At 48.0% G+C, this 26,664-nt stretch overlaps 2 protein-coding genes across 2 annotated transcripts; both read right to left on the bottom strand.

Moving 5' to 3' along the window:
• Positions 1–1,056: 1,056 nt before the first annotated feature.
• Positions 1,057–12,467, bottom strand: LOC125939612 (ATP-binding cassette sub-family A member 17-like). The gene is made up of 3 exons (XM_049662958.1): positions 10,185–12,467; positions 3,348–3,476; positions 1,057–1,520 (listed from the first exon to the last, which is right to left on the bottom strand). The coding sequence occupies exons 1-3, from the start codon at positions 11,737–11,739 to the stop codon at positions 1,057–1,059; spliced, it is 2,148 nt and encodes a 715-aa protein (XP_049518915.1). The 5' UTR covers positions 11,740–12,467.
• LOC125943558 (ATP-binding cassette sub-family A member 7-like) lies at positions 11,839–26,518 on the bottom strand. The gene is made up of 5 exons (XM_049662957.1): positions 26,279–26,518; positions 22,716–23,179; positions 13,503–14,050; positions 11,957–12,486; positions 11,839–11,877 (listed from the first exon to the last, which is right to left on the bottom strand). The coding sequence occupies exons 1-5, from the start codon at positions 26,516–26,518 to the stop codon at positions 11,839–11,841; spliced, it is 1,821 nt and encodes a 606-aa protein (XP_049518914.1).
• Positions 26,519–26,664: the final 146 nt, after the last annotated feature.

Here is a 26,664-nt window from a genome sequence, read left to right as displayed (position 1 = left end):
CTAAATTCACCTTCGGCTGCCGCTCGCATCAACGCTAACTAAGCCGCGAAAAGACAGCACAAGGCAGGCTTCCTCCCCGCTGCAGATGGCGGCCAGGCGGTCGCGCGCAGCAGGGAACGCTCCCCCCTCCCTTTCCATCCTCCCCCGAACCCTTGCGGAGCTTTGTTTTCCAGGCGGGCGCGCGCATCTGCTCGGGGCGCCCGGTATACAACACCCCCCTCCCCCCCCTCTCCCTACCCTCCCTGCGGAGCATTGCGCGCGACTGGCAGACGTCGCGCGTCCTTCCCGCTTCGGTCTCTTGCGTGCGCGAGATTGAGCCGCGATCGTCGGCTGACCCTCGCACCCCTTAACTCGCACATACAGAATACGGCGCGCGGTGACGTTTTATCGCTCTTGGACTTTATACAGAACCTCACGGCGACGGTCACGGCAGAAATGCGCTTGGAGTGTCCATAGAATTGCTATCGCAATAATCAACGAACGCTAGCCTCATGCTACTCGTCATCGTGGTTGCTACTGATCTGCGCTTGCCTATGCCGGAGCTGCACTCCCTTCGCCGTCGCCTCCCTGGTGAGCCTGTGTGTCTAATATCCATACGCAAACACCTGCGTCACTTCGCCACAATATAATCTATTGCCGAAGTTGTTGGCGGCAACGCGAATGCTAAAGGGTACGCAGGCAACCTATCAGGGTAACGGAATATTCTGGCGGCAATGGCGTTGTTAAGTCACATAAAATTGTGACCTGCCGTTTATTCACATACGTGAGACAGCAAGCTCATGTAACTGAACACGTCGAGAACACGTGGTCGTTTTGTTCCATATGTTACCCCAAACAGAATAATTCTAATTTGGCCGCTTCATGAGCACAGCAATTAAGTAAATGAGCTCATCATGCAGACATTTGGCGCCTTCGGAAGATTGCCCACTGCCTCTGGTAACAGCCATAAAAGAAAGTTGCTACTGAAAGCGGCTGAATATACGTTGCCGCTTGTAAATCTTGCATATTACATGCTAGCACGTACGCAACGGCGTTTTGAAGCGGCATTCTACGCATCTAGATATTGAGCCACCAATAGGTGGAAAGACCAGTGGACGACCAAGTGGTACGGGGCAATTTGGCAACGCCTTTTTCGGCGTTCTTTAAGCACTGCCAGCCATCCACAATGCATACGTGCCTGTGGTACGATGTCCACGATAGCGGATTCACCGACGTCTGGTTGCTCTTGTAGAAGGTGGCGCAGCAGTAGCGAAGGCCGGTCATCATGATGGCGGCATCCTCGGCGCTATTTCTCACGAACGCGCACACGTCGTAGATGATTGACAGATCAGACGTGTACGTGCAGTAAGTGTTTTCAATGCTCAGCTGCACCACTTTCACGAGCGCCCACGAGGCACTGAACGGAGGGCACAGATAGAACAGCCAGAGAAGGAAATCTCGCGAGTGCTCTTCGCTGATCAGCTCCTGTCCGCGCTCATTCTCGATCATGTACGTTTGGTATCCCATGGTGGATACGACGCCTGCAAATCGAAAAAAAAAAACAATGTCTCTCAGAAGAAGGTTGCGAGCGCCACAGTGTGTCAAAGTCGATAGAGCTTGTGTAGGGGTCCATATAGATCGAAACACTCGTAAAATATGATGAGTTTATGAGAAAAAGCGATGCACTGGCGGGAAATGGCCCAAATGCTGGTCGCTGAAAAGAATCGGCATGCTAGTGCAAAATGTGGGAACGCAATCTATATATCAGTCACTTTCGAGCAAGGTGCGTTGATTGGCTACGGTTTAGTGCGTTGATTGGCTATACGGGAGCAGATGTAAAGGTTATGGAAGAAGCGAAACACTTTTGATCAGTTATTAAAACATCGTTTCTATTCTCGAGTTTACTAGCAAGCTGATCGCCACCCCAGACAGAAGTTGTGTTCAGTGCTCCGTCACATGGTTCTCGAGTGCCGAGTCCCGTTTCCGTCAGCATCCATATGATCGCCCAATATTTTATATTCACTTTGTGGTGAAGGCACGTCCTAGCGATAATATTTCACCCGTGTTTTGTCGTTAGCTGATTAACTTGAAATTTCCTAATATCACGCCGCCTAATAATCCGCCTTCCTCGAAAGTATGTCCCTTCACCTATTCTGTTTAACAGAATGGAACCGGTACCGCCATTTAGTTTCTCTGCGCCTTACCTGGCCTCCCAAACTCCGTTTCGTCGTAATATTAACTCGTATTTGAGGTACTCGCGTAGGTCGTAATTCATCCTGCCATCCTCCGGTATTATGCCTAACATTTCCCGTAGTATCATACATTTCGCGGTCTTTGGCTTCTCAGATTGTTATCACCACATTTTCAGCCGCATACGTTATTAACGATAGAATGCACTGATACTAAACTTTTTGTTCAATGATACTGGCTACAGCAGCTGTTTGTGACTTGAAAATGTTTATCATATACGATCCGAAACATTTATTTCTGCATATTTCCTTCAGAGGATTGCGGAACGTACTTTGCCTCGATAGACGTAGTCTTGAGCAGCTTTATTAGTCTGACGACCACTCACAAATCTTGTTCTTTTGCCAGACCACCTAACATTACTGTAGTCATTTGCGTATAAATCGCTGAACGTACCCTTCGGTTTTACCGTTCCAGCTCTAAATCATTTGTAAGTTATACGTACGGCACGTTGCCAAGCTTGTCTCAGTCCTTAGCAAAATCGCCCTCAATTTCGCATTCTAATTCTTGTAAACATGCACCGAATAACAAAAGGAAGCTTATATCTCCGTGTATGACAGACCTTTTCCGATCTGTATATTTTCCACTCTTCTACGGAAGGATAATGCTAGTTCCGTAACCCCTGCAGATATTTTCACGCTGGTCACGTATCTTTCCACTGCTCCTCGACTAAGCAACGTCTCTGACTTCGCTAATTGAACTGAATTGTGCCCATTTTCGGAATCTGCGAAGCCCATTTGCAATCGCTTATATTCCATAGACTTCCTAGTTATTTTATTATTTACATGAATCTCATGCATTCTTCCCCTTTATTTACGTCGCTACCACGTTAAGAGACGTGTACTAAAATTCGTTTTAGTTAAAACAAGATCCTCCTCAGCATCACTTCTCAACCACCCGTGACCGCCTGCCCCCTTCGCTCAACCCATGTGGTGCGTAGGACCAGGTATGTGCGACCTACTTATGCCCTGCTTCCAGCAGATTCGATAAAAAAATAAAACAAAATTAAAGGCGCACACAACCATCAACTCGATAAAACTGATGGGCGAATTTAATACCATTTAGTGCGCCAGGTTGCACGCTTTATGCTCTCATAAACGTGGCAGTCGCTGTGAACTCACCTGAAAAGAATGTCAATGCGTGAAACACCATGAACCCGGAGATCATGGAGTCAGTAGCAAAAGAGTAGAAATAAACAAACGGCAGCATACTGTGCATGTACAGAGCGTAGGTGACGAGGGCAATGATGACTGTAAGAAGAAAGAAAGAAAGAAAGGCAATCGGTAAATTTGGGTCGAGATCACTCTTCTAGGCAAGAATAGCTTTTTTACGCTCGCTACAAGGAAAGAAAGACTGTCACCGTGCTGAGAATATTGCATGCTGAGAGCATTCGGCATCACTGCTCTTCATATCTTTGGCGTGGCCGTGTACAGCGTTGCAGCATTGTGGAGTATTACGGGCCAAAACCATGATTTGATTAGGAAGCACGCTGTAGTGGGGGACGGCAGGTAACTTTGACCACCTGGGTTTCTATAACGTGCACCCAATGCACGGTGCACGGCCGTTTTTGCATTTCGCCCAAACTTTTGCACTTTTGCATTTCGCAGCCGAGGCCAGGATTCGATCCCGCGACCTCGTGCTTAGCAGCGCAACACTTTAGCCGCTAAGCCACCGTGGCGGTTATAAAACACATTGTACGATTTAACACATTTGAGTCGCAAAGAACAAGAGGGGGCTCGATCCGCTTTTGAATGAGAACATTATGTTCTGCGCATAATTTCTACAAAGGCTGAAGGGCTGCAGCATCAGATTTTATTCTATGCTTATTTTCGCGCTTTTAATGTATCCACATTCGCGAGCAGGCGTTCTGATGAGTTTCTAGCTTCGGTCAATGCTTTTCACGTCCTGCTATAATTACTGTCGATTCGCGTTGTAATCATAAGCTGCTTGAGAAGTGCTAGAGAACTACAAGTATTGAGCCGTCTGGTCCATTTTTTTTTTTTTTTTTTTGAGGATTTGCTTGTACAGCTTCGCGAGCAGCCTTCGCGCATTAGTGCATGCAGTCCAAAGCGCCGAGGAACATCCGCTAGTCTAGTTCAATCCCAAGCTAGCTGACTGAATCATGCTATGCCAGGCTATTTTTCGATGCAGGGGTGCTATAACGTACCTCTGTTGCAATCTGTTTCTGTTCCATTTTCTTCATTAGCCCTCCGCGATTCGTCAAACGTTCTTGGGGCCGCGCCTGTCGGTCAAGAGACGTCTCGCAAACCGCCAATACACCACATCTAAAGCTGACGTGTTCACACTGATTAGGCACGATTATTCCGAACAAAAGAAAAACGCTTCGATTCTACGTCCTTGTAACTATTAGCATTCCGGGATTGGTGAAAGTATGTTCAGGCAATGCCTAGTTTCCCTGTCGGTCACGCGACGTCACGAAACCGGAAACTCGCCACGTCAAAGTGTTGTGTACGCACTAAAAGTGCATTAATATGTCGAACATAAGTGAACCCTTTTAATTGCCAGAGACTTCCCCATTCCGACAGGAATAGGAGATGGCTGCTGTTGCGTCTCAAAACAGCAATGGGCATTCTTTGCGTGCTTCCCACGAAGCGACCACTTCACCAGCACCTGCCTAGACGAGGACGGGGCCCGGCGCTGAATATTGACGGGCAAACAAAGAAGCTCCTTTCGAGGTGAAAGCAACCGCCGCATTCCGTGGAAGCGGTAACGACCGTCAAGGCCAGGCTCCTCAAATTGCTTCATGTCGACCATCGCGGAGGGCCCACTAATTGCGGCAAGCAGCCAACGTCGACGACTTCCGGGGAAGAGCGTTGACCCCTGTTTCCGGAATGCCTCCTCCTTGTATCGTAGGCGTGTTCGAAGGTCGGACATCAGAGGCGGAACCCAGCGGAATGGTGGGGAGTTCGCGGCAATCCGACCATTCCGATCGGCCGAGACAAAGTTATCAAATTTCATCGTATAGTTATACCTAGGGTAAACGACTGTTTAAAAGCGCACATCTTCGGAGCAATGTAGTGTGTCCCAGACGTGTAATGCGCTTAGACGAGTGCTCAGACATGTAATGTGATCAGACGTGTAAAGGTGTCAGACACAGAATGTGCTTTTACTTCCATGGAGCCAGCTGGGTTTTGAATATATGTAAATTAAGCCAATGCCTTCCCTTCAACCTTCCGACTTCATCTCCTCACCAACAAGCATCTCTCGGTGATATAGATACGGATTGCGGTGTGGGGTCCGCCTAGTAAGCTTAGTGCGATGCCCCGGCATAGCGCACGCCAGCTACCATGATTTAGATGCTCCGGCGGCGTAGGCAAGCGACCCCCTGAGTGATATCTGAGTCCGAACGATGGACAAGCCCCACGTCATCCCAACACTGGCCACTGATCGCTCCGGCACTGGTTACTCGTAGCTGCCGGTGAGAATTGATCTCTTTGCGTATAATGAATGTTTTGCGTGTAATAATTTTATTCTTCAATCGGACACGCTGGCACCACGCTCCTCACCCGGGTATCTACTTTCACTCAGCGAGCTCGGCCCCACCGACACCCTCTTCTCTTCTGTGCGCTCCTCGCCTATATATCGTCAGCCTTTTATATAAGGAAACCTGTCGTGGCAGGAAATTGTATTCACTTTGAAATCAAACAATAGCCACCTCCTATAAAACGAGGAGAGCGTTTATTGGGCTGTTGAAACAGCCTTGCGGGTCACCGGCTGTGCTTGCGTCGGCGGTTACGCAAGTTTGACGTAAAGAGATTGGAATACAATAAATTATTACAACACATTAAACATACGTACTAAAACCACCACATGATTATGAGGCACGCCGTAGTGGGGCACTCCGGATTAATTTTGACCACCTGGGGTTCTTTTACGTGCACCTAAATCTTAAGCACACGGGTGTTTTGTGCATTTCGCCCCCATCGAAATGCGGCCGTCGTGGCCGGGATTTGATCCCGCGACCTCGTGCTTAGCAGCCCATCACCACAACCACTAATCAACCACGTCGGGTCGTCAGGAGATTGGAATTAAGTCAGAATTGGGATAACTACCTTATAGCACCCCTGATTTTGATACCCGCGATTTTGGATGTTACAGAATATTCCGCTAAATTTTAAGAGTTTGCTATAACTATGTTTGACTACTTTGATTAAAGCGTGGCGCGCTTTGCGCGCGTTTCCGGAACACAGGAATTTTGTTGACACCTAACTTTCTTACTTACTGCAAATTCTTTGTATGATATTCTAATAACCGGCTTCGTTTACCATCTTATAACTCGTCTTATTTTATAACTTCCTATTCCGATGCGGCTTGATCGCAATCGAAAGTGCCCTTTGTGACACCGGTATTACACCGACACTCCGGATCAAAAAATGTTATCTTGCAGCGAAACTTGAGCAAGAACAAAGCAATGGTAAGTGCGAAAGTCTAAGGCAAAAGCGCAGGTCAAGGTCACTATATACCTGCTTCATATCTACACTACGTATCGGTCAACACTGAAAAAAGACCCCTGTACGCAGCACGTACTGAACAAAATTAGCACGCAAATATAAGCAAGACTATATTAACAAATTATACGGTGCCAAGAAAATGTCCCATATTTCAGAGCTGACAGTCGGAAGCGCCTGCAGCTCGGCCATTACTAGCAAACAAATCAATGAATTACTGTTCAAAATAAAGACAACGTAACTACGAAGCTATAGGCGACAAGTTTTGACCAGATAATCTTTAGCAGCATAGTGAAGCGGGCAAGTTGAAAGTGATCCATTGTAAGCAGTGCGCAAATGGCGCGAGACTATACCGACCGCAAAGGTTAGCGGTATAGAAAACACCATGCTGGTAACTCTGGGCTGCTCACCAAAACTAGCTCTTTTATGCACCCAAAATGGAGACCGAAATCCCCTAGTCGAGTCAACCAGTTGAACAGGTGAAGTGAAATTCGCTGTGCATATTTTTTTCGCTGCTGCCCATACGATTAATGATGGACCCGCCTATGCGCATTGTTCTGTTTATTTTCTTTGTTTGTTTGTTTGTTTGTTTGTTTGTTTGTTTGTTTGTTTGTTTGTTTGTTTTAGCCAGGATTGCGTCATCTCGCGAGCGCTCACATGAATTGACGGGGAGGTTGTTAGGACTGTCAACAATTTCATCTTCGACGATGCCTTATAAACTTGTGTGGCATGTGCGATCATTTGGATGAATCGTCTTGGTGGCCACGATTGGGAAGTTCCACAAACATGCAAAATTTGGGAATCGAACCCACGACCTCTCGGTCCGCGACGATAGATCGCCGAGCGTTTAACCCATTGCGCCACAAACGCATTCGCAGAGAGCTACACAGACGCGCCTTATATATCTAACACTCCTCCGTGTACCCGCGCTCTTGCTCGGGGCGGTGCCGCCGCCTATGAGCAGAAAAGAGAAGTACTGCATTATGACACTAAAGCCCGGGATACATGGAGCGAACTTTCTCGACGAACTTCACGCGTCAAGTAACGACGCGGCGACACGACGCAGGATGTTTGCTGTGTTGCAATACATGCGGCGAACGCCGCCGCGCGTTGGCCGCCGTGTTGGCGGCGGTCCCGGCCGCCCGCTTCGAACTGAATTTGGCGTTGTCCTTGTAGAATTCACTTAGTTGGAAGCAAATGACTGCGTAAACGGCTTTCGCTTAGTCTCAGGCCGCTTCGACGACAGAGTATTATGGATAACCTTGAGTAGTTTTCGAGATCGCTTCTCGTTTCGAACGCGTCTAAGCCTAGCGAAAGAAATATCCGATGCCAACGCCATCTATCGGGGAAGTCGGGAGATAGGCATGACGACAGCATGTGGCCTCTGAGATCAGAAGATTTCTGTTGAAGGTTGTTGTAGAGAGCTTGCACTGCTTGTCTGTTTCCTCGCAGATCAGCGGATATGGGATGTACAAATACAACGCGATTCCTGAGAGATCATACTAGGAACTACTCAATCGGTGCAGAGACATGCAGACACGGCAACACCAACGCGATTGCAGACGACGCGAAAAGGCGCGCGCGCGCGAAACACCAGCATGCATTGCGACCGGAACTAGTGCCTCCTGATTGGCTGTCGTCCACCGCTGCGCGCTAGACGCTTCCGGCGGCGGCGTTCGCCCGACGAAAATGTTTGGACAGGCAGATCGGCTGCGGACGGCAAATTTCTTGACGCCGGCCGTCGGACGTTCGCCGCCCGACGAAGTTCTTCGCTCGGACGCCGGTTATTCGCTCCATGTATTCCGGCCTTAACGCGCACCGACAGTGAACGCTTCGGTGGTCTCAGTACTACGACGCCTCGATGCCAGCATTCGAAGGGACGCTGGCATCAAGAAGCACTACCAACGCCACCTAGGTGGCGTTCACCGTACTCAGCACAGCGGAGCGTGGCCTCCGCAATTAGCTCTGAAAATGTTTCTGAAGTTGATCGCGGAGGCTGCAATTACGACGCGCTGTACGCGCTGATTTGACTCGATTGGTGGCCCTTTTGTGTATATAAGTGGTCGATTGTGCGCGATAAGGAATCGGTTATTCCCAATAACCTGTGTGTGTGTTTATTTGACAACAAATTTAGTTCGCTCCGCGGTCAAGCTTCAGGCTCTTTCTGTGTTCTCAAATTGCGCAATCTGTTCACATCTGTGCACCCACTAACCTCATGATTCCAAAGAGTCACGTTAGAAACATGATCTTTCCGTTTTCCTGAACCAGGGAGCTGTTGCCAGTTAGAGCTACGGGAAGTCCACGTGGCAGGTCGCAGAAATAAGGCGACTGTTGCAATGCATCTGTAGGTTCAGGCTGACTGCATTTGAAGTTGTGAATTGATAAGTCGTGCAGTGTGTGCTGCTATGAGATGCAGAATATACAAAGGCACAAACGGAACCAAGATCAAGCTTTCTCAGACGTGCAAAATTTAAAAAATAATCGGTTCAGTTAAGCCTGCCTAGATCATAGCTGGAACCATGCAGTGCTGATGGCATGCTGATTGCAAAATTAACTGCACAATTACTTGAGCAACTGCCTTGCGGAAAATATAGCATTACATTTGATGTGTTGAGCATCGACAAGAAAAGACCTACGGAACGCTGATTTGCGCACGGCAAGATATGTCAAGGACAGGTGCGCTGGGCCAGGGAAGCTAAGAAACCACCACAACAAACAGCTGGGAGGGCAGGTAGGCGAATGGCCTCGAAGTGCAAGCATAAACAAATATAGGAATGCTAGGGGCCGCCACGCCGTTCAAGAATCCGGTGAATGTTGAAGTGTGCGACAGTGATTAACGTAACAAAAAATAATTTTAAGAATGGGAGGGGGGGGGGGGGGGGCGCATAAAAGGCGTCAAGAACGAGTCAGCGGATCAATATGGGCATTGAGAGAGCGTCTCGACACTGCCCGCGATAGCTCAACACCAGACGGCTGCGGCCAGTCGCCTAGCTGAGGCTCACCTAGCTACCCCGTCGTAACACGTGCGACCTTAGATTTATCATAAATAAATTGAACTATAAGTTTATTTATTCACTTTCTCTTCAGAATAAGCTTCAAATAAGTTTAAACCTTGCACCCACGTTCATCTCCTGCGTGCACACACATTGAAATCTGGCGCACGCACGCACGAGGAGGGGGAGGCGATAAGAAGGCGAGTGCGGCACGCAGTCACGTGACATTACTAGGGACATATCCGCCTCGCAAATCTAGGGAACCGCACAAGACGAGATATGGCAACATTGGTGTGTTCTGGTGGGGATTAGTCGCTCCGGCCGAAATGGCGGAATACGGCTAAGAAAGAGCACGGCGGGGGAAAGTTGTCCAATTTGTTCTTGGTTAGTCGTCCGCTAGCCGCGTTGCTTACAATGAACGTATATAGTGTTACTTCTACGCGCGATACCTTACTGGGAGCAGTGAAGAGCAAGCTATGGCACCAAGATGACTTACCGTAATTGCCGAAGTGCTGGTAGAAGAGGAAGCCAGGGAACAGCATACACATCAGCCCCACCATTGCCATGAACATGTCCCAAACATAGTTAGCCAGCCAGTAAATCACTGGCGACACACCCGACACGAACTGCATGCGCTTCGAGTTGCTCACACGGTCGTCCACTGGGAAGAAAATGAAGCTGGCCGTGGCCACTGAAATGCCAGCCGGAAGCAAAATAAAATTTGTCAGCCTCGTAGATATTACCTGTTCGAGGGTCTCCGCATGCTTCGCATTTCTTGGGCGTTTAGAAGCTATTATTTTCTTGCCCTTTTTCAGCGGTCGCAGTACGGCAAGTACTTCACTTTTGCTGTCGTTCGTCACTCTGCGCAGCAGCACAGTGGAAATGGCGTTGAGAGACAACGACTGTGAGTGGAACGCGTCGCCGCTAAACCAGGCTACGGCCCTGCGCGTCGTCGGCTCAGTTTTGTGGGAGGCAAATTCAGCTCCAAAGACGTACTTTACTTGGCCGGCGCGGGCTGTCTTCTCCTCTTCTAGGAAGTTTTCAATGTTCGGCACCTTCTCTACGGAAAAATGATGAGACCGGATGTACGCTTCGAAGCCGCTTTCTGCCACTACCTTAGATGCATTGTCATATGCGACAAAAGTTTGATCAGATTTCTCAAAGCTACGGAGGTCGTAGATGAAGTTGTCGGCAGAGAACTCGACCGACACCCGCGGACCGGCGATGGTCTCGAGCTCACCGCGCAGCATGAGAATCACCGTGGGCACTATGAAGCCAAACATGGGCAGCGCCAGGGTTTGCCAGGTGTAGTGGCGACGCTTGATTATCATGGCCATAAACAGCTGAACCCAAGTGGGCTTTGAAGGCTTAAGGTCATATACTGCCTTGACATGCTGCTGAATTTCGAGGGACGACTCGTACTTCTCTCCACCTTCGACAATGCCACCCAGGTCTTCTGTATTGACGGTAAGATTGGCCATGGTGTAATCCACGTGCTCTTCGGCGGCGGCAGTAGTCTTCTTCAGGTCAATGCCCATTGCCTTTTCCATGTTCGCCTTGTACTGGTAGTCACCAGAGTCCATTTCTAGTACGATGCGGAAAAAGATGTCTTCCATCGTAACGACGCTGATTGTGAAAGAACTTATGCCGAACTGTCTCTGCTCAGCCTCGAGTCTATTTAGCACTGTTGCCACGGGTGTGTAGTCAATATGTTGTCCCAGGCCAATGGCAGCAAAAGCTTTGTGGTCTTGCAGCACGTGAGCATCCGGTATTATCTGACGAACGACAGCCAGGACGCCACGGCCGCGGAACTGTGGGCCTTTTACTATTTTTACGGTGTATCCCCAGCCATAGCGCCGCTGTATGAAGGATGTGGTGCCGTAGCACTTGTGGGCTGCGTAGCCAAACACGGTGAGCCTATCGGCCCGCGTGTCGACTTCGTACACGTTTGCCGTAGCAGCGATGATGCACATTGTGCTCTTAAGAGAAATCAATGCGTTCCAGGCTATCTTTCTTGTCGCGGGGTACATTTTGACCATGACTTCGTCCATAATCAAAACCTTTGGACACTGTGATAAGTGCAACGGCAAGACTCAGTATTTTCTTTTGAGATATGTCCAGCTTATTGCACTGGATATTCATGATTGGTTCTAGCTGGAGCATTTCTTGTACTTGAGCCAGCTGCTTGTCTAGAACGGCCCATGCTTCGTCTTTCATGGAGCCGAAAAACAGAAGGTGCTCGTAAACAGTCAGATCGGCAAAGAGCACATCGCGCTGCTGGACGTAGGCGATGTGGCGCCTCGCTAAATCCGTCTGTAGCATCATGTCGTAACCGAGGACCATGACTTGGCCCGCGCTCGGAAGCGAGTAGCCGGTGAGCAAGTTGCACAGGCTTGTTTTTCCCGCTCCATTTGGAGCAACGATGCCCAAGATCTCACCGTGGTAAGCTTTTAAATTTGTGTCGCGCAGAATGTGCTTCTCCTTGCACTCGTATTCAAGCTGGCTCACAGTCACAGACGCTTCATTCGTCGGGTACTTCTGAAAGTAGTAACCATCCGGTTCTTTTGGTTCGAAGACCTCCACGCTCCCCTGGGCGCCCGGTAGCCAATACTTAATTGTGAAGGGAAACCATGGCTCCAGCGGTACCCCGAGAGCCCATGTGAGCACGTTGCCGAAGTACCAAATCATGATGGCAACAGTAACAGTGTACGCCAGCATCACGATCCATATTTCGAACATCTTGACGTTGTCGAGGCCCAGAACCTCTTCATTCACCATTTCAAAGGTGTAATCTTCGCCTGAAAACAGATGAAGTGAAAGCCCATGACAAATTTCGTACCACGCTGCGTTTAGTTGTTTCAGGCAGCACAACACCGAGCCTCCGGCTCTCTACTGATGAATTCCTAAAGCCGGAATGCATTTCTCTACATCGACTGTGCTGACCTGGACAATTGCTCGCGCGGAAAACGTAACCTTTATTTCTCGATAGTCGGGGTATTATCTTAAGAGCCTAAGCCTGTAGGAAGTAGAATTTTCGGGATCTATACTGTGCTTATACTCAGCGCGCGTGAATCGCTGGCTATGCATGGTACGAGCTGCCGCGACGCCTTGGTGTAATCTATGTTTCATCATCTCCAAGCAATTTAATACAAAGTAATTGCCCTCAGTGGCTACGTCATTCTGCTCCTGTTCGTGAGGTCAGATGGTTCAATGCCAAAAATGCCGCCAGCCGCATTCCATAGAATGCCAACTCAAAAATTAGCCGTGCGCTGAGCTTTCTCTGCACGTCAAGCAATCAACCTAGTTAATCCGGGTCCGAGCACCATGGCGTGTCATACCCATGATTAACTTAAGTAAATGAATACATCAATTGGTCTGGGATTCCAATGAAAGGGGACATTAAGAGCCTTATCTACATCGCTCAAACGCACCACACTTTGCGCAATATTAGAGACTATTTGCCATTGACACAAATATCAAATCGCGCGTGGTTAAACTGAAGAAACCTTGACTACAGCACAAAAATATTGTTGTAAAAAAATTGTTTTGTGAGAGCCACCTTTCAGTTTCCTGATGTGTAGTGAATACAAGAAAGAATTCCAAACATGAAGATTTTACAAACGAAAACAAGCTAGAGAAGGACCTTTACAGTGAGTAAATATTCAAAAAAGAAACCTGCAATTTTGAGACCGGAGCCAACGATTTCTCTCCAGCACCGGTGGCTATACCACGTGGTAACAAAGCAAGGTAACCAAGGTGGCGCATTTAGTGATTATTACTAGCACTTTGTCAACTTTGTGCAGAAGTCACTTACCGGTAATGACGGCGCATCCAAGAATTCTGAAGCACCAGTGAAGACCCATGCAGGGCGACGCCGACGTGAGAAGCTTTGAAATGCGTCCCACGCTAATGTAGTCGGCGGCATAGCCCTCCATCTTCTCCAGCGCAAACCAGGGCACGAGGTATGTGGCTAGCCAGTAAGACATCGCGAACACCACGGCCGCCGTCGCATTGGTGAAGAACAGCGATATAAACATCGCCTTGAGCATGTACAGCAGCGTGAATATGAAGAAGCACACGAAGACCACCAGCTTGTCGATTCCCATTAGGTACGTGACGTTAAAGTCGCTGTGCCAGTTCGGAGCGAACAACATGTGGGTCATGTTACAAAGCACCGCAACCATGCCTATGAACAGCGAGGCGAAGAAATGGCCGAGCCAATAGACTGCATTGTTCAGTCCAACGAGGCGCAGTTTCTCACGCATGCCGCTCTGGTTCTCCTCGACAAGCCGGGCCACTAGTGTGCAGAAGGGTACCATGTAGCCGAGGCCGGCGCGGAGTGCGGTAAGGCTGTAGCCACTCCTGCAATGCGAAATGAAATGGCATGACAGAATAGAGAGAGAAAGTTTCATATACAACAAGCAGATAGGTTGGCCTAAGGTACATTCCTCTAGCCCGCTACTATGCGTTGGAGGAAGGGAAAGAGGTAAAGAAAGAGGGAAGAGGCGCATGATGGGTAACGATGACGAGAGAAGGAGGATGTAAAGCGTAAAGCAAGCAATTTCGTATACTCAAAACCTACAGTCCAGGGCCGTACTTTTTAAAAAGTCCAGTAACGCCTGGATGACCTTAAAAACTCCATTACACGTCTGACCAAGGGCCTAAAATAAAGGAATGACCGAATAGGTTCTGTAGGAATTCTTGAAACGTTAGGGACACGCACGGTGCCCGGTTTGAGCCCAGCGTAATGTCCTTATGTTAGTAAGAGTGATGCACAACATGTCAACAAAATATTAAAGTCTGGCAGCGGGAATTTTAATGGATATTAAGCATCCAAAGCGACTGCTCCCACGATAGAATAAAGATAGAATAAAGTATAAACTATCTCGGAACTATAGTTTATACTATAGTTTCTATGGGGTACATCTAAGGGTATGCGTGCCTCGCACGTGTATTTAGAAGACAGCAGCATTTGAGCTTCATTTAGTGCGTCGAAATAATTTTAAATAAGCGCGAATCTTCTTGTACTCTATAAACGCGTAATTTGCGCAAGTTTGTGTTTGTTTCTTTAATGCATTAGTAGCATGCAAGAGTTTTGACCGCAAAGTGGCAGCGAGTCTGATAACACATCCGTGAAGTCAACGAGGCTCTCAGTGGCACGGTTATGTGCGTTAATAACGAATGTAAAGTACGAACATTTTCAATTATCATTTCTATTTCAATTATCAATTATTTAGGGCCATTCTGCAGTTAAGTTGGACGATTTTGTTCTTGGATGCATAGACGTGTAGTGTTCTGTTCAATATTCTTTTTTTTTCTTGCGTGAGTCGCACTCAAGAGATTTGACCGCAATGTGAGAGCGAGTCTGATAGTATATCCGTGAAGTCAACGAGGCTCTCAGTGGCACTATTACGTGCGTTAATAACGAATGTAGAGTACGACAGACAGTTCACGGCGTTTGTGCCGCATATAATATTTCAATGACCATTTATTTAGGGTAATGTTCTGCTCGATTTTTTTTTTTTTTTTGGTTAATGGTATAGTAATCTGAAAGTCGTTAGTCCGAATCCTCCTACAGTCCACTACATTTTCAGGCATGGAGTGGCGCCTCACACCGGCAAAAAATAATATTGCCGAGAGCCAGGCGCGTAGCCAGAGGGAGGCGGGGGGGGGGGGGGGGGGGGGGGCTTATGGGGCTTCAGCCCCCCCCCCCCCCCTCCCGAAATTTTTTCGTCGGCGGCATCCACCGCCGACCAAAACTACCACCGACGCCGGGAATCATTCTGGATTTTGTGTACAATGTCTTTTTCACGCTCGAAACGACATTTCGGCACGAACATTGCGAACTCGGGCTGGATTTCGTAGCAAAGCCCTTGCACCTGGAGTCACGTAACCCAAGGAGCCTCATCTGAGCACAAACTTTCAAGGGCTTTTCGATAGCGGGCGGGCGCGTTGCGGCATCTCGCAGCGGCCGCGGAATCTACGGAGCGCATGGATTTCAACTCCATAAAGTTCTCATACACTTTTGACGCGAAAAGTGCGCTGACATTTCTAAAGGCGTGCTTCTGATCTTTAATTCTGGAACTTTCTGGGTTTGATGTTTTTATAAACTTGGACCAACATGCATGCACTGGAGCCCTCGTATCCAAGCTGTTCCATAAATGAAAGCACGCGCTGGGAATCTTCCACAAACACGAACATACTAAATATTACCGTGACTGAGCTAGCAGCTGATCATTTTCTCCAAACATTTTCAGGAAGCGTGCCCAATGTGATCGATCAGCTGGATCAGGGCAGGCAAAGTAAAATATGAGAAAACAGGAGAAATGAAATGGCCTATTATTGAGGAAATTCTTTTTGTGGGCTACAAGGTCTGGCTCTCCGTGGCCACAGGGACAGTGGCCCTATAGATTTAAGCATAGCCCCTGCTGAAAATACAGGTATTTTCAGAGCGCTTCTTCGCATGCAAGCTGATTGTGGAGATACATATCCGAAGAACCATTCGGAAAGTTGCCTCGTATTTAAGCCCAGATGCACAAAACCAAATTTTAGAAATTTGTGGCGAAATTATCACAGAAAGCCTAGTTGCAAAAGCAGGCTGCTTCTCCATACTTCCTGACGAAACGACGGACATCGCTGCAATCGAACAGCCTACTGTTTGTGCAAGGTGCCTAAACAAGGATGCCAACGACCTCGAGGGAGTGTTTTAGGTTTTAGCACCGGAATAGATGCCCTCTCTCTTTGCGACTGCAGGCTCTATGTAAATGTGTACAAACTGTTCCAGATTCTAGTCACCCTTCCAGTGACCACTGCCAGCGCAGAGAGAATATTTTTTTAACAAGAGTTTACTAAAAAACTACTTGCGCTCTACAATGTCTGTGGAACGCATGGTTAGACTGGTGCTTCTATACACCCACAGAGACGTCGGCATCAATGTGTCCGAAGTCATTGACCGCTTCGCTCAACTTCCCCGCCGAGAGAAGTTTGTCCTTTAGATAGCGAAGCAGCAAAAATCAATGCAAGTAAAAAGCTCTGTTCCTTCAGGTCCATAAGCTCGTAATTATGAAAACGTATGACTGTTCGTTAGCTTTTAAAACCGCAGAAATTTTAGCCGTTTATTCTAGCAGTTAGCATCATGATCAAAATTATCATGCGAATACGAAAATTACGAGGGCATCAATAACCAATTTTGACCGACCTTGCTCATTGAAAGCCTGGCCCACGCGGCGTTTGCCAAAAACACACTGGAGATATTGGGTAGTTTAACTTGCCGCATCATCTGTGGCTTTCGTTTGTCCTTTTCTTTTCTTTTTAGCTACCTGCTTTTTTTTTTTTTGAAACGAAGCAAAACCCTCCTTAAATTTTGGGTGCAGAGTAATTGTTGCCGCTGTGCAGGCAGTTAATTTACACATTTTCGTACTGATTTCTGCATTATTCCTCTATTATTCTACATGTATGGTGCTGTCGCGACCGCTGCATGGCCCGAGTACATATCACGATTTCAGCGATCATAGATTTGTTCTTGCCTAGATCATCTGTCTTTCTGTGCGCAAAGTTTACTATCTCTGGCTCCGCAACGTGTTTGTCTTGTTTGACGCATAATATACAGTGACGTTTGCTTAAATACGTAGATTTATTGGAGACTTAGGCGTATATTTAAATATCTTGCTGCGAGGTGTTGTGTATACAAGCAGTGAACTTTGTTTCCAGCGACTCTTTTAACACGAAAGTGTTTTATGCCGGGGTCCACCAAGACTTCACTGACGTATTTCCGTCACGGAAATACGTCAGCTTACAATGTACACGAACATAATACAAAGAAAGAAACCAGAAGAAAAAGTTCCACAAACATGCAAAATTTGGAAATCGAACCCACGCCCTCTCGGTCCGCGACGATAGATCGCCGAGCGTTTAACCCATTGCGCCACAAACGCATTTGCAGAGAGCTACACAGACACGCCTCCTCCGTGTACCCGCGCTCTTGCTCGGGGCGGTGCCGCCGCCTACGAGCAGAAAAGTTGTCGCAGTTTCACCTGAAAGGTTAAGCATCAATTGCGATAGCAAATTTGTAGAGAGCTATACGGAGTAATGATATTAGCTTTATCAGCTGTATAAACTTGGACATGCAGCAGCACCGGCAACGCGCAGAACTGTTGTCGACGCCGTCGGCGTTTTGCCCGCGTTCGCTCAAAATGCGTGCGGCGTTGGTGACTGTTGCCGGAGCCTCTGATATAAATAGGCACTTGGTGCCGCAGCTAAACGTCGCCTCCCTTCCCTCCCCCTTCCTTCCCTCCCCCACGGCCTCTCGCGCATCGGAAGAAGGCGCGTTTGCTCCACATATATGGTGATTGTAAAGGAGGAAAGAGACGCCTACTTCTGCAGCCCTTAAGCAAGCACGGCGCGGAACGCTCGTTTGTTCTCCGCCGTGCGTTCACTCCCCGTGAAAGAGCGCGTCCCTCGTGCCGTTTCACTCGCACATACAGTGTTCGGCGGCGCGCGGTCACGATTTCATCTCCATTGACGTCATACGGAACCTCACGGCGACGGCGACGGCGACGGCGACGCCGACGGCAGAAATCTGCTTTTGAGTGTCCATATAATTGCTATCGCAATAAAAGAGAAGTACTGCATTATGACACTAACGCGCACCGACAGTGAACGCTTCGGTGGTCTCAGCACTACGACGCCTCGATGCCAGCATTCGAAGGGACGCTGGCATCAAGAAGCACTACCAACGCCACCTAGGTGGCGTTCACCGTACTCAGCACAGCGGAGCGTGGCCTCCGCAATTAGCTCTGAAAATGTTTCTGAAGTTGATCGCGGAGGCTGCAATTGCGACGCGCTGTACGCGCTGATTTGACTCGGTGACGATTCAGTTACGTGCTTTGTCTTGCGCGTTGTATTAGTGTGTCAGTTACGTGCTTCGTCTTTCGCGTTGTGCTAGCGTGTGCAGCGTAGTGCAGCTTCCATATGCACGACGGTTGCTCACGGTCATCGACGTTGGTAGTCGCGATGGAGGAGACGTGCCACCAGGCGTCAGCGTGGGTGCATCAACGCCTAAGGGCGCTTTAGCCACAAAACACCAATAGACATTATATATCAATGTGCAATAAACATTACACTACTTCTGTGAAGACACGTTTCACTTTCGTGTTCTATACCGATTCCTATATAAGAGGGATCAACCACATTTTTTATTTGTATTCACTGTTGCGAGTATAATTTCGGTGTAATTACAATACACGACCGGTAACAGCTGCTCCTGTGCAATATATTGCAACGAGGGACGGCGTCACTGAGGTTTTTTCCTGGCCGTTGCTTATGTTCAAAAATGTAAACAAGGTTCTTGAATGACGAAGATTCATCAAAATATTTGTCCTCAACTTATTCATTTCATGGCCTTTACGTTCTTCATATCAGCTGTATACACTGCTTTGCTGGTTTCGAACTGATATAGTTCTAAAGTCCGTGTGATATTTTCTTTACTTATTAAGTAGACAAAAAAAACGCGGCCGCATTGATATCAGTTATTTCTGCCAGAATTTTTGGAACTACGAATATATTCTTTCATGAAAAAATACATATTTTACTTGACAGTGCGTAGCGTTGAATAATTCGTTTGCAGCATCTAATATACAACGGCATTGGCAATGCAGTTATTATTCAAGTATTTGATCCCTCGACAAATTCTATAAGGAGGAGGCCACGCTGCAACCTGAGCCCCCCCCCCCCCCCCCCCCCGCACAAAATTTCTGGCTACGCCACTGCCGAGAGCCAATGGCGCTCTTCTAGTCAAGGTGCAACCAAATTAGGAAGGCCCACTAAACTTCAACAAAGTGACTCCCTCACCAGAACAGGAATTGGCCTCCCTGGTGCAGTATTCGGCCGCTACCTCCCAAATGACTCCTCCAATTTACCTATGGCCCTCAGTCCCCAGCGGCTGCGGAGCACCTGACCAAAGCGGCGGTCAGACCTGCTACGCGGCAGAGGGTGCTAAGAATCTCTGGGCCCGGACAGGCCGCCACTGGAAATTGAACCTGGCAGCGTTCAACACTCGCACCCTATCAAGTAAGGCTAGTTTAGCAGGGCTATTTGAAGAATTATCAGGCATTGCCTGGGACATTATTGGCCTTAGTGAGGTTAGAAGAACTGGTGAGGCTTATACAGTGTTGACTAACGGCCACGTCCTCTGATACAGAGGACGCCCCAACCTTCAGTCACGATGATGAAGAAATAGAACAGTTTTATGAAGATGTTGAATTAGCAATGAGAAACGTGCAAACTCAGTATACTTTGTCATGGGCGACTTCAATGTAAAAGGGGGGGGGGGAAAGCAGGCTGGTGAGCAAGCAATTGGCAACTACGGCATCTATTCTAGCAACACAAAAGGAGAGAGATGTTGGTAGAATTCGCGGAAAGGAATAGGCTTCGAATAATCAATATCTTCTTCAGGAAGAGCAGCAACAGAAAGTGGACCTGGAAAAGCCCTAATGGAAAAACTAAAAATTAAATAGATTTCATACTCTCTGCCGATCCCAGCATAGTGCAGGATATAGAAGCATTAGGTAGGGTAAAGTGCCGTGACCATAGGCCAGTGAGGTTTAGGATTTCTCTCAATTTGAAGAGAGAAAGAATAAAGTTAGTCATGAAGAAACAGGCCAACTTAGACGCAGTAAGGGTAAAAACATACCAATTCAGGCTGGCGCTCGCAAACAAATATGCAGCTTTAGAACAGGAACATAAAGACAACATAGATGTAATGAATAAAACTGTAACTAGGTTGATCTCGGAAGCAGCAATTCAAGTGGGTGGTAAGGCACCAAGGCAACCAGTAGGTAAGCTCGCCCAAGTAACAAAGGTCCTAACAAAGAAACGGCAAAACATGAAAGTGTCAAACTCGAGAGATCAGGTAGAATTCGCTAAACTGTCGAAACTAATCAACAAGAAAGTAAGGGATATCCGAAATTATAAGGTGTAAAAGACTGAGGAAGCAGCAAAATATGGGCGCAGCGTGAAATCAGTGAGAAGAAAACTTGGCATAGGACAAGGCAAAATGTATGCACTGAAAGATAAGCAGGGTAATATCATCAGCAATTTGGATTACACAGTAAAAGCAGCGGAAGAATTCTATACTCAGCTGTACAGTGCCCAGAGCAGCCAAGCTACTTTCATTCGAAATAGTGATGAGCAGGATACAGAGACCCCCTTCTACAACTAGCGATGAATTTAGAAGGGCCTTGAAAGACATGACCAGGGGAAAGCTGCTGGATAAGATGAAATAACAGTCGATTTAATCAAGGATGAAGTAGATATACTTGAAAAGCTTACGGCCCTTTATACGCAATGCCTCACGACTTCAAATGTACCAGAAAGCTCCGGGTACCATCCCAGCCACAGGACATGCAAACAGCCTTGCGACTAGGCTTTGTCGGCTTTTAACCAAACTCTCACCGCCTTTTCTCTTCACGGTATTCGAGCAAAAAGGGCAGCGGCCTCTTGGTTCTAGTAGATCTGGCGTAAGTTTTAACCACAGAAGCCCAATACCAAGCTGTGAGCACGCACGCCTATACTGTGTGAAACCGAGGTCGCGTGTTTGCTTAGTAAGCGATTCTGCTGCGAGTCTTTCGCAGTGAAAGAAATAAATAGCATTGACCTGCACTCTAAAGGCCGAAGTTGTCGCCTTTCCTTGAGATTTGCGTGCACTATGTTTTAAGAGTGTGCGGTTCGACGTCGTTACGCTGTTGAGACGGGTCTATTGAGTTCTTGCCGGTCTGTTGAGAGGCAGGAGGCATTGAGCAGAATGACAGCGTCGACTGCGACCATCTGCCTTAACAATGGGCCGGCGTGCCCTTAAATATGGTCGGTGTCCATTCCATCGTTGGGCACAAGATGGGACAATTTTTTCACACGGTAAATCAGTCGCTGGGGACCCTGGACGCTCGCTTGATCGTCTGCACATGTTTGCGGGACGAAAGACATTGTTTCGCAGAAGATGCCTCCAAACGCGATGAATCGCCGTCGTAATGGTATTTGGAAAGCGCAGAAAAAACACGGACACGAGAAGAAACGAAGACGAGGACAAGCGCTGTAGTGCTTGTGTTCGTTTCTTCTTGTGTTCGTCTTTTTTCTGCGCTTTCCAAATACCATTCCATGATGACCGACCAACAAGTCCACATCGCCACCCTCACCGTCGTAAGGCTGATTGGTTGCCTTCACACGTTCGCAGGGCGAAAGGTTTCCTCGTTTCCCTGAAACCGCTCCGAAATGTAACCAGTCGTCCTTGGGGTGGTTCTTCCGGGGTTGTTGGGCACAATGCCGGTTACCCGACAACTTCGTTCGGTACTGCCTTGGCGCCTGTCTGCCGCTTAAGCGGCGAGCCGCGTGGTGGTTCGGTGCATTACCTGACTGACATAACAGACTCGACTACTTCACACAGTTTAAATCCTTCACTAACCTCGCTGTTTGTTTGCCACGTCTTCTATTGTTTGCCACGTCTTCTATGTGCGCATATTCCGAAACCCCCGCAGCAGACGCAACCAAAGCTAACCGGGTAAATGTACCGCTTGCCTGTCACGGGAGGGCCTATTTACCATCATCCCATTCCACTAAAGTTTTTCGGACTAGGCTTCAAGTTTGTCACGTGACGCTCCCTCCTATGTCCTTCCCCTCCTCCATATGGCCCTCGGTAACGCCACAACAGCGCCGCAGTTCGGCTGCTTACCACAAACGCCTCACGCGGAGGCTGCCGCTGTGACCACACTCCCAAAGTATTTCTAGTACATTATAGGCGCGAGTATGGAGGCACCCTAGAGGTCGAAAATAGAGCCCGCCACCTCGCGCTCAGCAGCAGAACGTCATTGGCAGTGAGCGTGGCCTCCGAAATCATAATTAAGGATAATCTCGGAGGCCACATCACTCAGCCACCATGACGGTCGCCTGCTAGCATACGCTAAAGGCTAGTACACGATATGTGAAAATCTACTTTCACGCGCAGCGGCCATGCGTGGCGGCGGATCGCGACACTCACTTTGCGTCCATGGGGAGAGGACCATCGGGGAGTCTGCTCGTCGAGAACGTGTACTCCGGCTCAGGCGAACTCAGGTGCTTCCGCAGCAAGGAAATGTGTCCCTTCGCCAGGGACATTTGGCAGAAGGCCAGAGACTCTCGCTGCGTTACTGGTGTCGGTAGCGGCTCGAACGATGAGATACCCTTGAAGCGTTGCGACAGGTACTTTTGATCGTCGTACATGCTTTGGATAAACGTTAGGTCCCGAGGGTAGCCGCTGGCTAGCGTACGTTCCTTCGAGGCGAACGACAGCAGCTGAATAGCCACGACGCGCTGCTCGGGACCCCTCTTGGGCACGGGTGTCACACGCTGGAAAACGCGTAGCAAGGTTGAATCGTCCGGATAGCCGACGACCTTTGGAGGCTCCGAGGGAAACGCCGCCGCCATGAGCTCTCGCGCATGAGATGTGTTAGGCTGGTAGACAATCTGCGAAATGGCGCGCACGAAGTCCAGCAAGATTATACAATGCAAGTACTTCATGTTTAGGAAAATAACAGCGCTGGATAGACAAGGACACCGGCAAAGAAGAACACAACACTGGCGCTGTTGTTCTTTGCCGGTGTCCTTGTCTATCCAGCGCTGTTTTTCTAAACATGAATTCCCACCAACTCGCCCAAGTTTCTCTTCTAGTACAATGCAAATACCCCAATGCTTGGCAGCGCATCTCGCCGTTTTAAGAGCAGCTTACCTATATCCTCACGTAAAATCACTTTGTTTTGCCCGTACCGACCTATCGGGGCTGAAAGGACAACAGAAAGTTTATAAATGAAGCTAAGCACCACATAACGAGTGATCGGTTGAAAAGCTCTGCGCGTGATGTGAATATATTGTCGCAACGTCGGAAGCTCGGGGGCCGGATGGACTGGTCAACAGGAATAACCTGGACGGTCTTTAAATACCGCGCATTTTTGTTTCTTCCTCTTAATTGTGTTGTCTTTAAATGCCAATATATCTTCTTATCGTCATCGTCCTTACCGCAAGACAGACGCCGCATTTGTTTCCCTTCCAAAGGAAGCATCGTCCTTATGCGCCGATGCACAGATGTATGCCATCGGTGAAATATTTTTAACTTATACATCAAGGACAGCGAAGCTGTATACAAGTAAGTTCTCACACCCTTCGGAAGTCTGCTGGCTCACGGCATCACTCAAAAGCCCGAAAGCCACAGCAGTTGCTGATCTGCTGCATACGAGCGTGGTCATGGCTGTCTGGTTTTAGGGACGGCTCTCTGCGCAGGCTGCGTTCAAGCGAGGCTGTGGCTGGCTGTGGGAAAGGGGAAGTTTATGGAATGTTGTATCATGTTTACAACCGTGACTCTTTCTTTTTGGGGACAGTTGGGGAATTTTTCGTTTGGTGTATTATGGAACTTATGAAGCCTCCCTTTTGTAGGGACTACTCCCCATTCTCCTTTCCATTCGAAGTCTTTCTATTAGACTTCTTACGGCATCGGTGTCCTAAACCAGACTGACCATTGCTTTTGTCAGCTTTTGGTTCTCTTCTTGGGTTTATCTTTTGCCTGCGAAGACTTGCGTCGCTGGTGTTTCCTATATATATATATATATATATATATATATATATATATATATATATATATATATTTAGGGAATTCTTCATTATGTTCTTCGTGTTTGTTAGTTTTGCAGAATGTCGATTTGTTGTTCTGCCTGTGGACTCTTGTGTTGTTTGATGCAATTCCTGAGCGTGCTTACGTCAATATGCTACGAGATCACGTCCTTGAAAATTGTCATCTTTAATCATGCTTCATGTTTTAAAAGAATTACTGGAGGTAGCTAAAGTAATCCTTTTCTTACAGGCGACGGTTTGTTTCCCCATAAATATGTGTTTGCTGACGTTGTGATTCAATTTACCGCTTTACGGGGAATGATAGCTAGTCGCGCTACAATGAATGCGTATGCATATCCTCTTGGTTTGATTATGTCGATGTTTTCGTTTAGTGGTTGACCCACTGATTGCAAGGTTTTCGGGTGTTTTCTCCACTCTTTTTATTACTGTATCCCACATCTGCGGCAGCACTTTTTCTGGCTCGAAAAGAATGCCTAGTATTATTGCTTTTTGGGCTATTTGAATTTCTGGTGGTACTTTCAGTGGTACTGGTGGCAAGGGGGGGGGGGGCGGTACTTTCGCTCGCTCGTTCGCCCGTTCCTTCGGGCTATTCCCTTACATTGACAATATCGTCAACGTATTTTGCATATATATTTAATTTATGCGACCTTGTGCGGCCACACTGCCATATTTATGCACACAGAGCACAAGCACTTATAAACCTACCGCGTGCTCTATCTTGTGGATCACGTGCTGGGTCCATACGTTTATTTTCAGTCGTGTTGCGTGATGCTCTCCTAATTCTTTCCTTCATCCATGGATTTTCACCTCCGATGCTTTCTTCTTGAAGCTGCCTTTTTTGACGGCTTCGTGAAAATTGAAACGAGATGTCAGACCCTGCGACGATTCTTCTGAGCCCTCGTCTCCTCCACACTCGGTGCACGATACGGCGCCGTTTTGTGTGGAAGCTCACAAAACTACGCGGTAATGTGATGTCACCCAAGCCACCCTGAAAGCTGCCACTACCGATTAATGCGTGACGCTGGGCAAGGCATTTGTATGAATGCGTATCTTTTTATACAGCAAGCTAGCGCCCCCCAGTGGCACACCTAAAAGTTGGCGCGCTCGCTTTCCGCGGAAACTGTTCCCATTGTAGGGTTGCGAAATGAACCGACTGCATCTCCCGCCGATGCCTATGTTCTTTAACGCAGCCACTCCACGTCCTGTGTCTGTTGTCCATGTGGACATACTTGTAAGCTGTTTATTTCTTCAAGAACCGAAGGAACGGTCGGTACCGTACCTTGAACGTTGTTTTCAGCGTGACTACAACTGCTACCATATTCTGTAGTAGCCAAAGTATATACAGTGCGCATTCACGTTGCTGATTTTTTTTTTTTTTTTTTTTGCTATGCGACACGTCTTGCTTTGAGGCGTTGGTGCGTTCAGGGTACTAATAGTGTTAAGAGTATTAGTGGGTTGTAATAGTGTTCATAATGTTAAGGCTGTTATTCACTGGTTTCGTGAACGTGTCAGCGGCCTAATGGGTAGAGTGACCGGCTACTGCGCTGGAGAACGTTGTTTTGAATTTATCAACGAAAGTCTCTTTTTTTTCTTGAAAGGGGAAAACCAGTCCTGCATGCTGCCGTAGAACTGACTTGCACCTTTCCCCTCTTTATAGAAAAGACCCCAAGCGAGGCATGCCACTTGACGTCACTTTTCTCTTCTCCCGCGCTTTTCACATGTACATTCTACGCGCTCTCAACCACGCCCTCGATCTGGCATGCAAGACAGCAGCGGGAAATACGAAGGAAGAGGCAAAAATCTCTTTGCAGTTGAAAACAAACTGACACCTTCCACATTCGTGTTCAAGCTCTTTCACACGCCCGTAAAATGTGCTTCAAAGAAAGCTTTCCTTCATCGCTGAGCTATATAGCCTCGGTTACATTACAATGGCGCGCTCACCAGCTGCGGTGCGCGGAATCTACTCAGGTTGCGCTCCTCGTACGTGGTGGGCTCGGTCAAGCGCAAGCAGGGTAGTTTGGGGCACTTTGCAGGTTTCAGGATAGGCCGGTCGTTCTCGACGCTCGTGAACGAGAGAACCACGAGGAAGATTTCTGCCAATGCGATGAAGTAGTGCCGCTTGATGAGCTGCACGTACACGTCCTTCCAGATGATGGCGGAGATCTGCGAAAACACGCCCATGGTGCCTGCGAGAGAAATACGAACCAGATTGTGATACTCTCTCCTACCTACCTTCAGTGCCCAGCGTCTACGCTTTTAAGGATTCACCGTACACGAAAAGGTGTCAAGTATCTTTTTTTATTTGTGTTTGTTCTGGTTTCTCCTGT

This window comes from Dermacentor silvarum, chromosome 2 (assembly GCF_013339745.2).
Source record: "Dermacentor silvarum isolate Dsil-2018 chromosome 2, BIME_Dsil_1.4, whole genome shotgun sequence".
Classification (NCBI taxonomy): domain Eukaryota; kingdom Metazoa; phylum Arthropoda; class Arachnida; order Ixodida; family Ixodidae; genus Dermacentor; species Dermacentor silvarum.
Note: the sequence above shows the minus strand (reverse complement) of the source record. Positions and strands in the feature narration are given on the sequence as shown.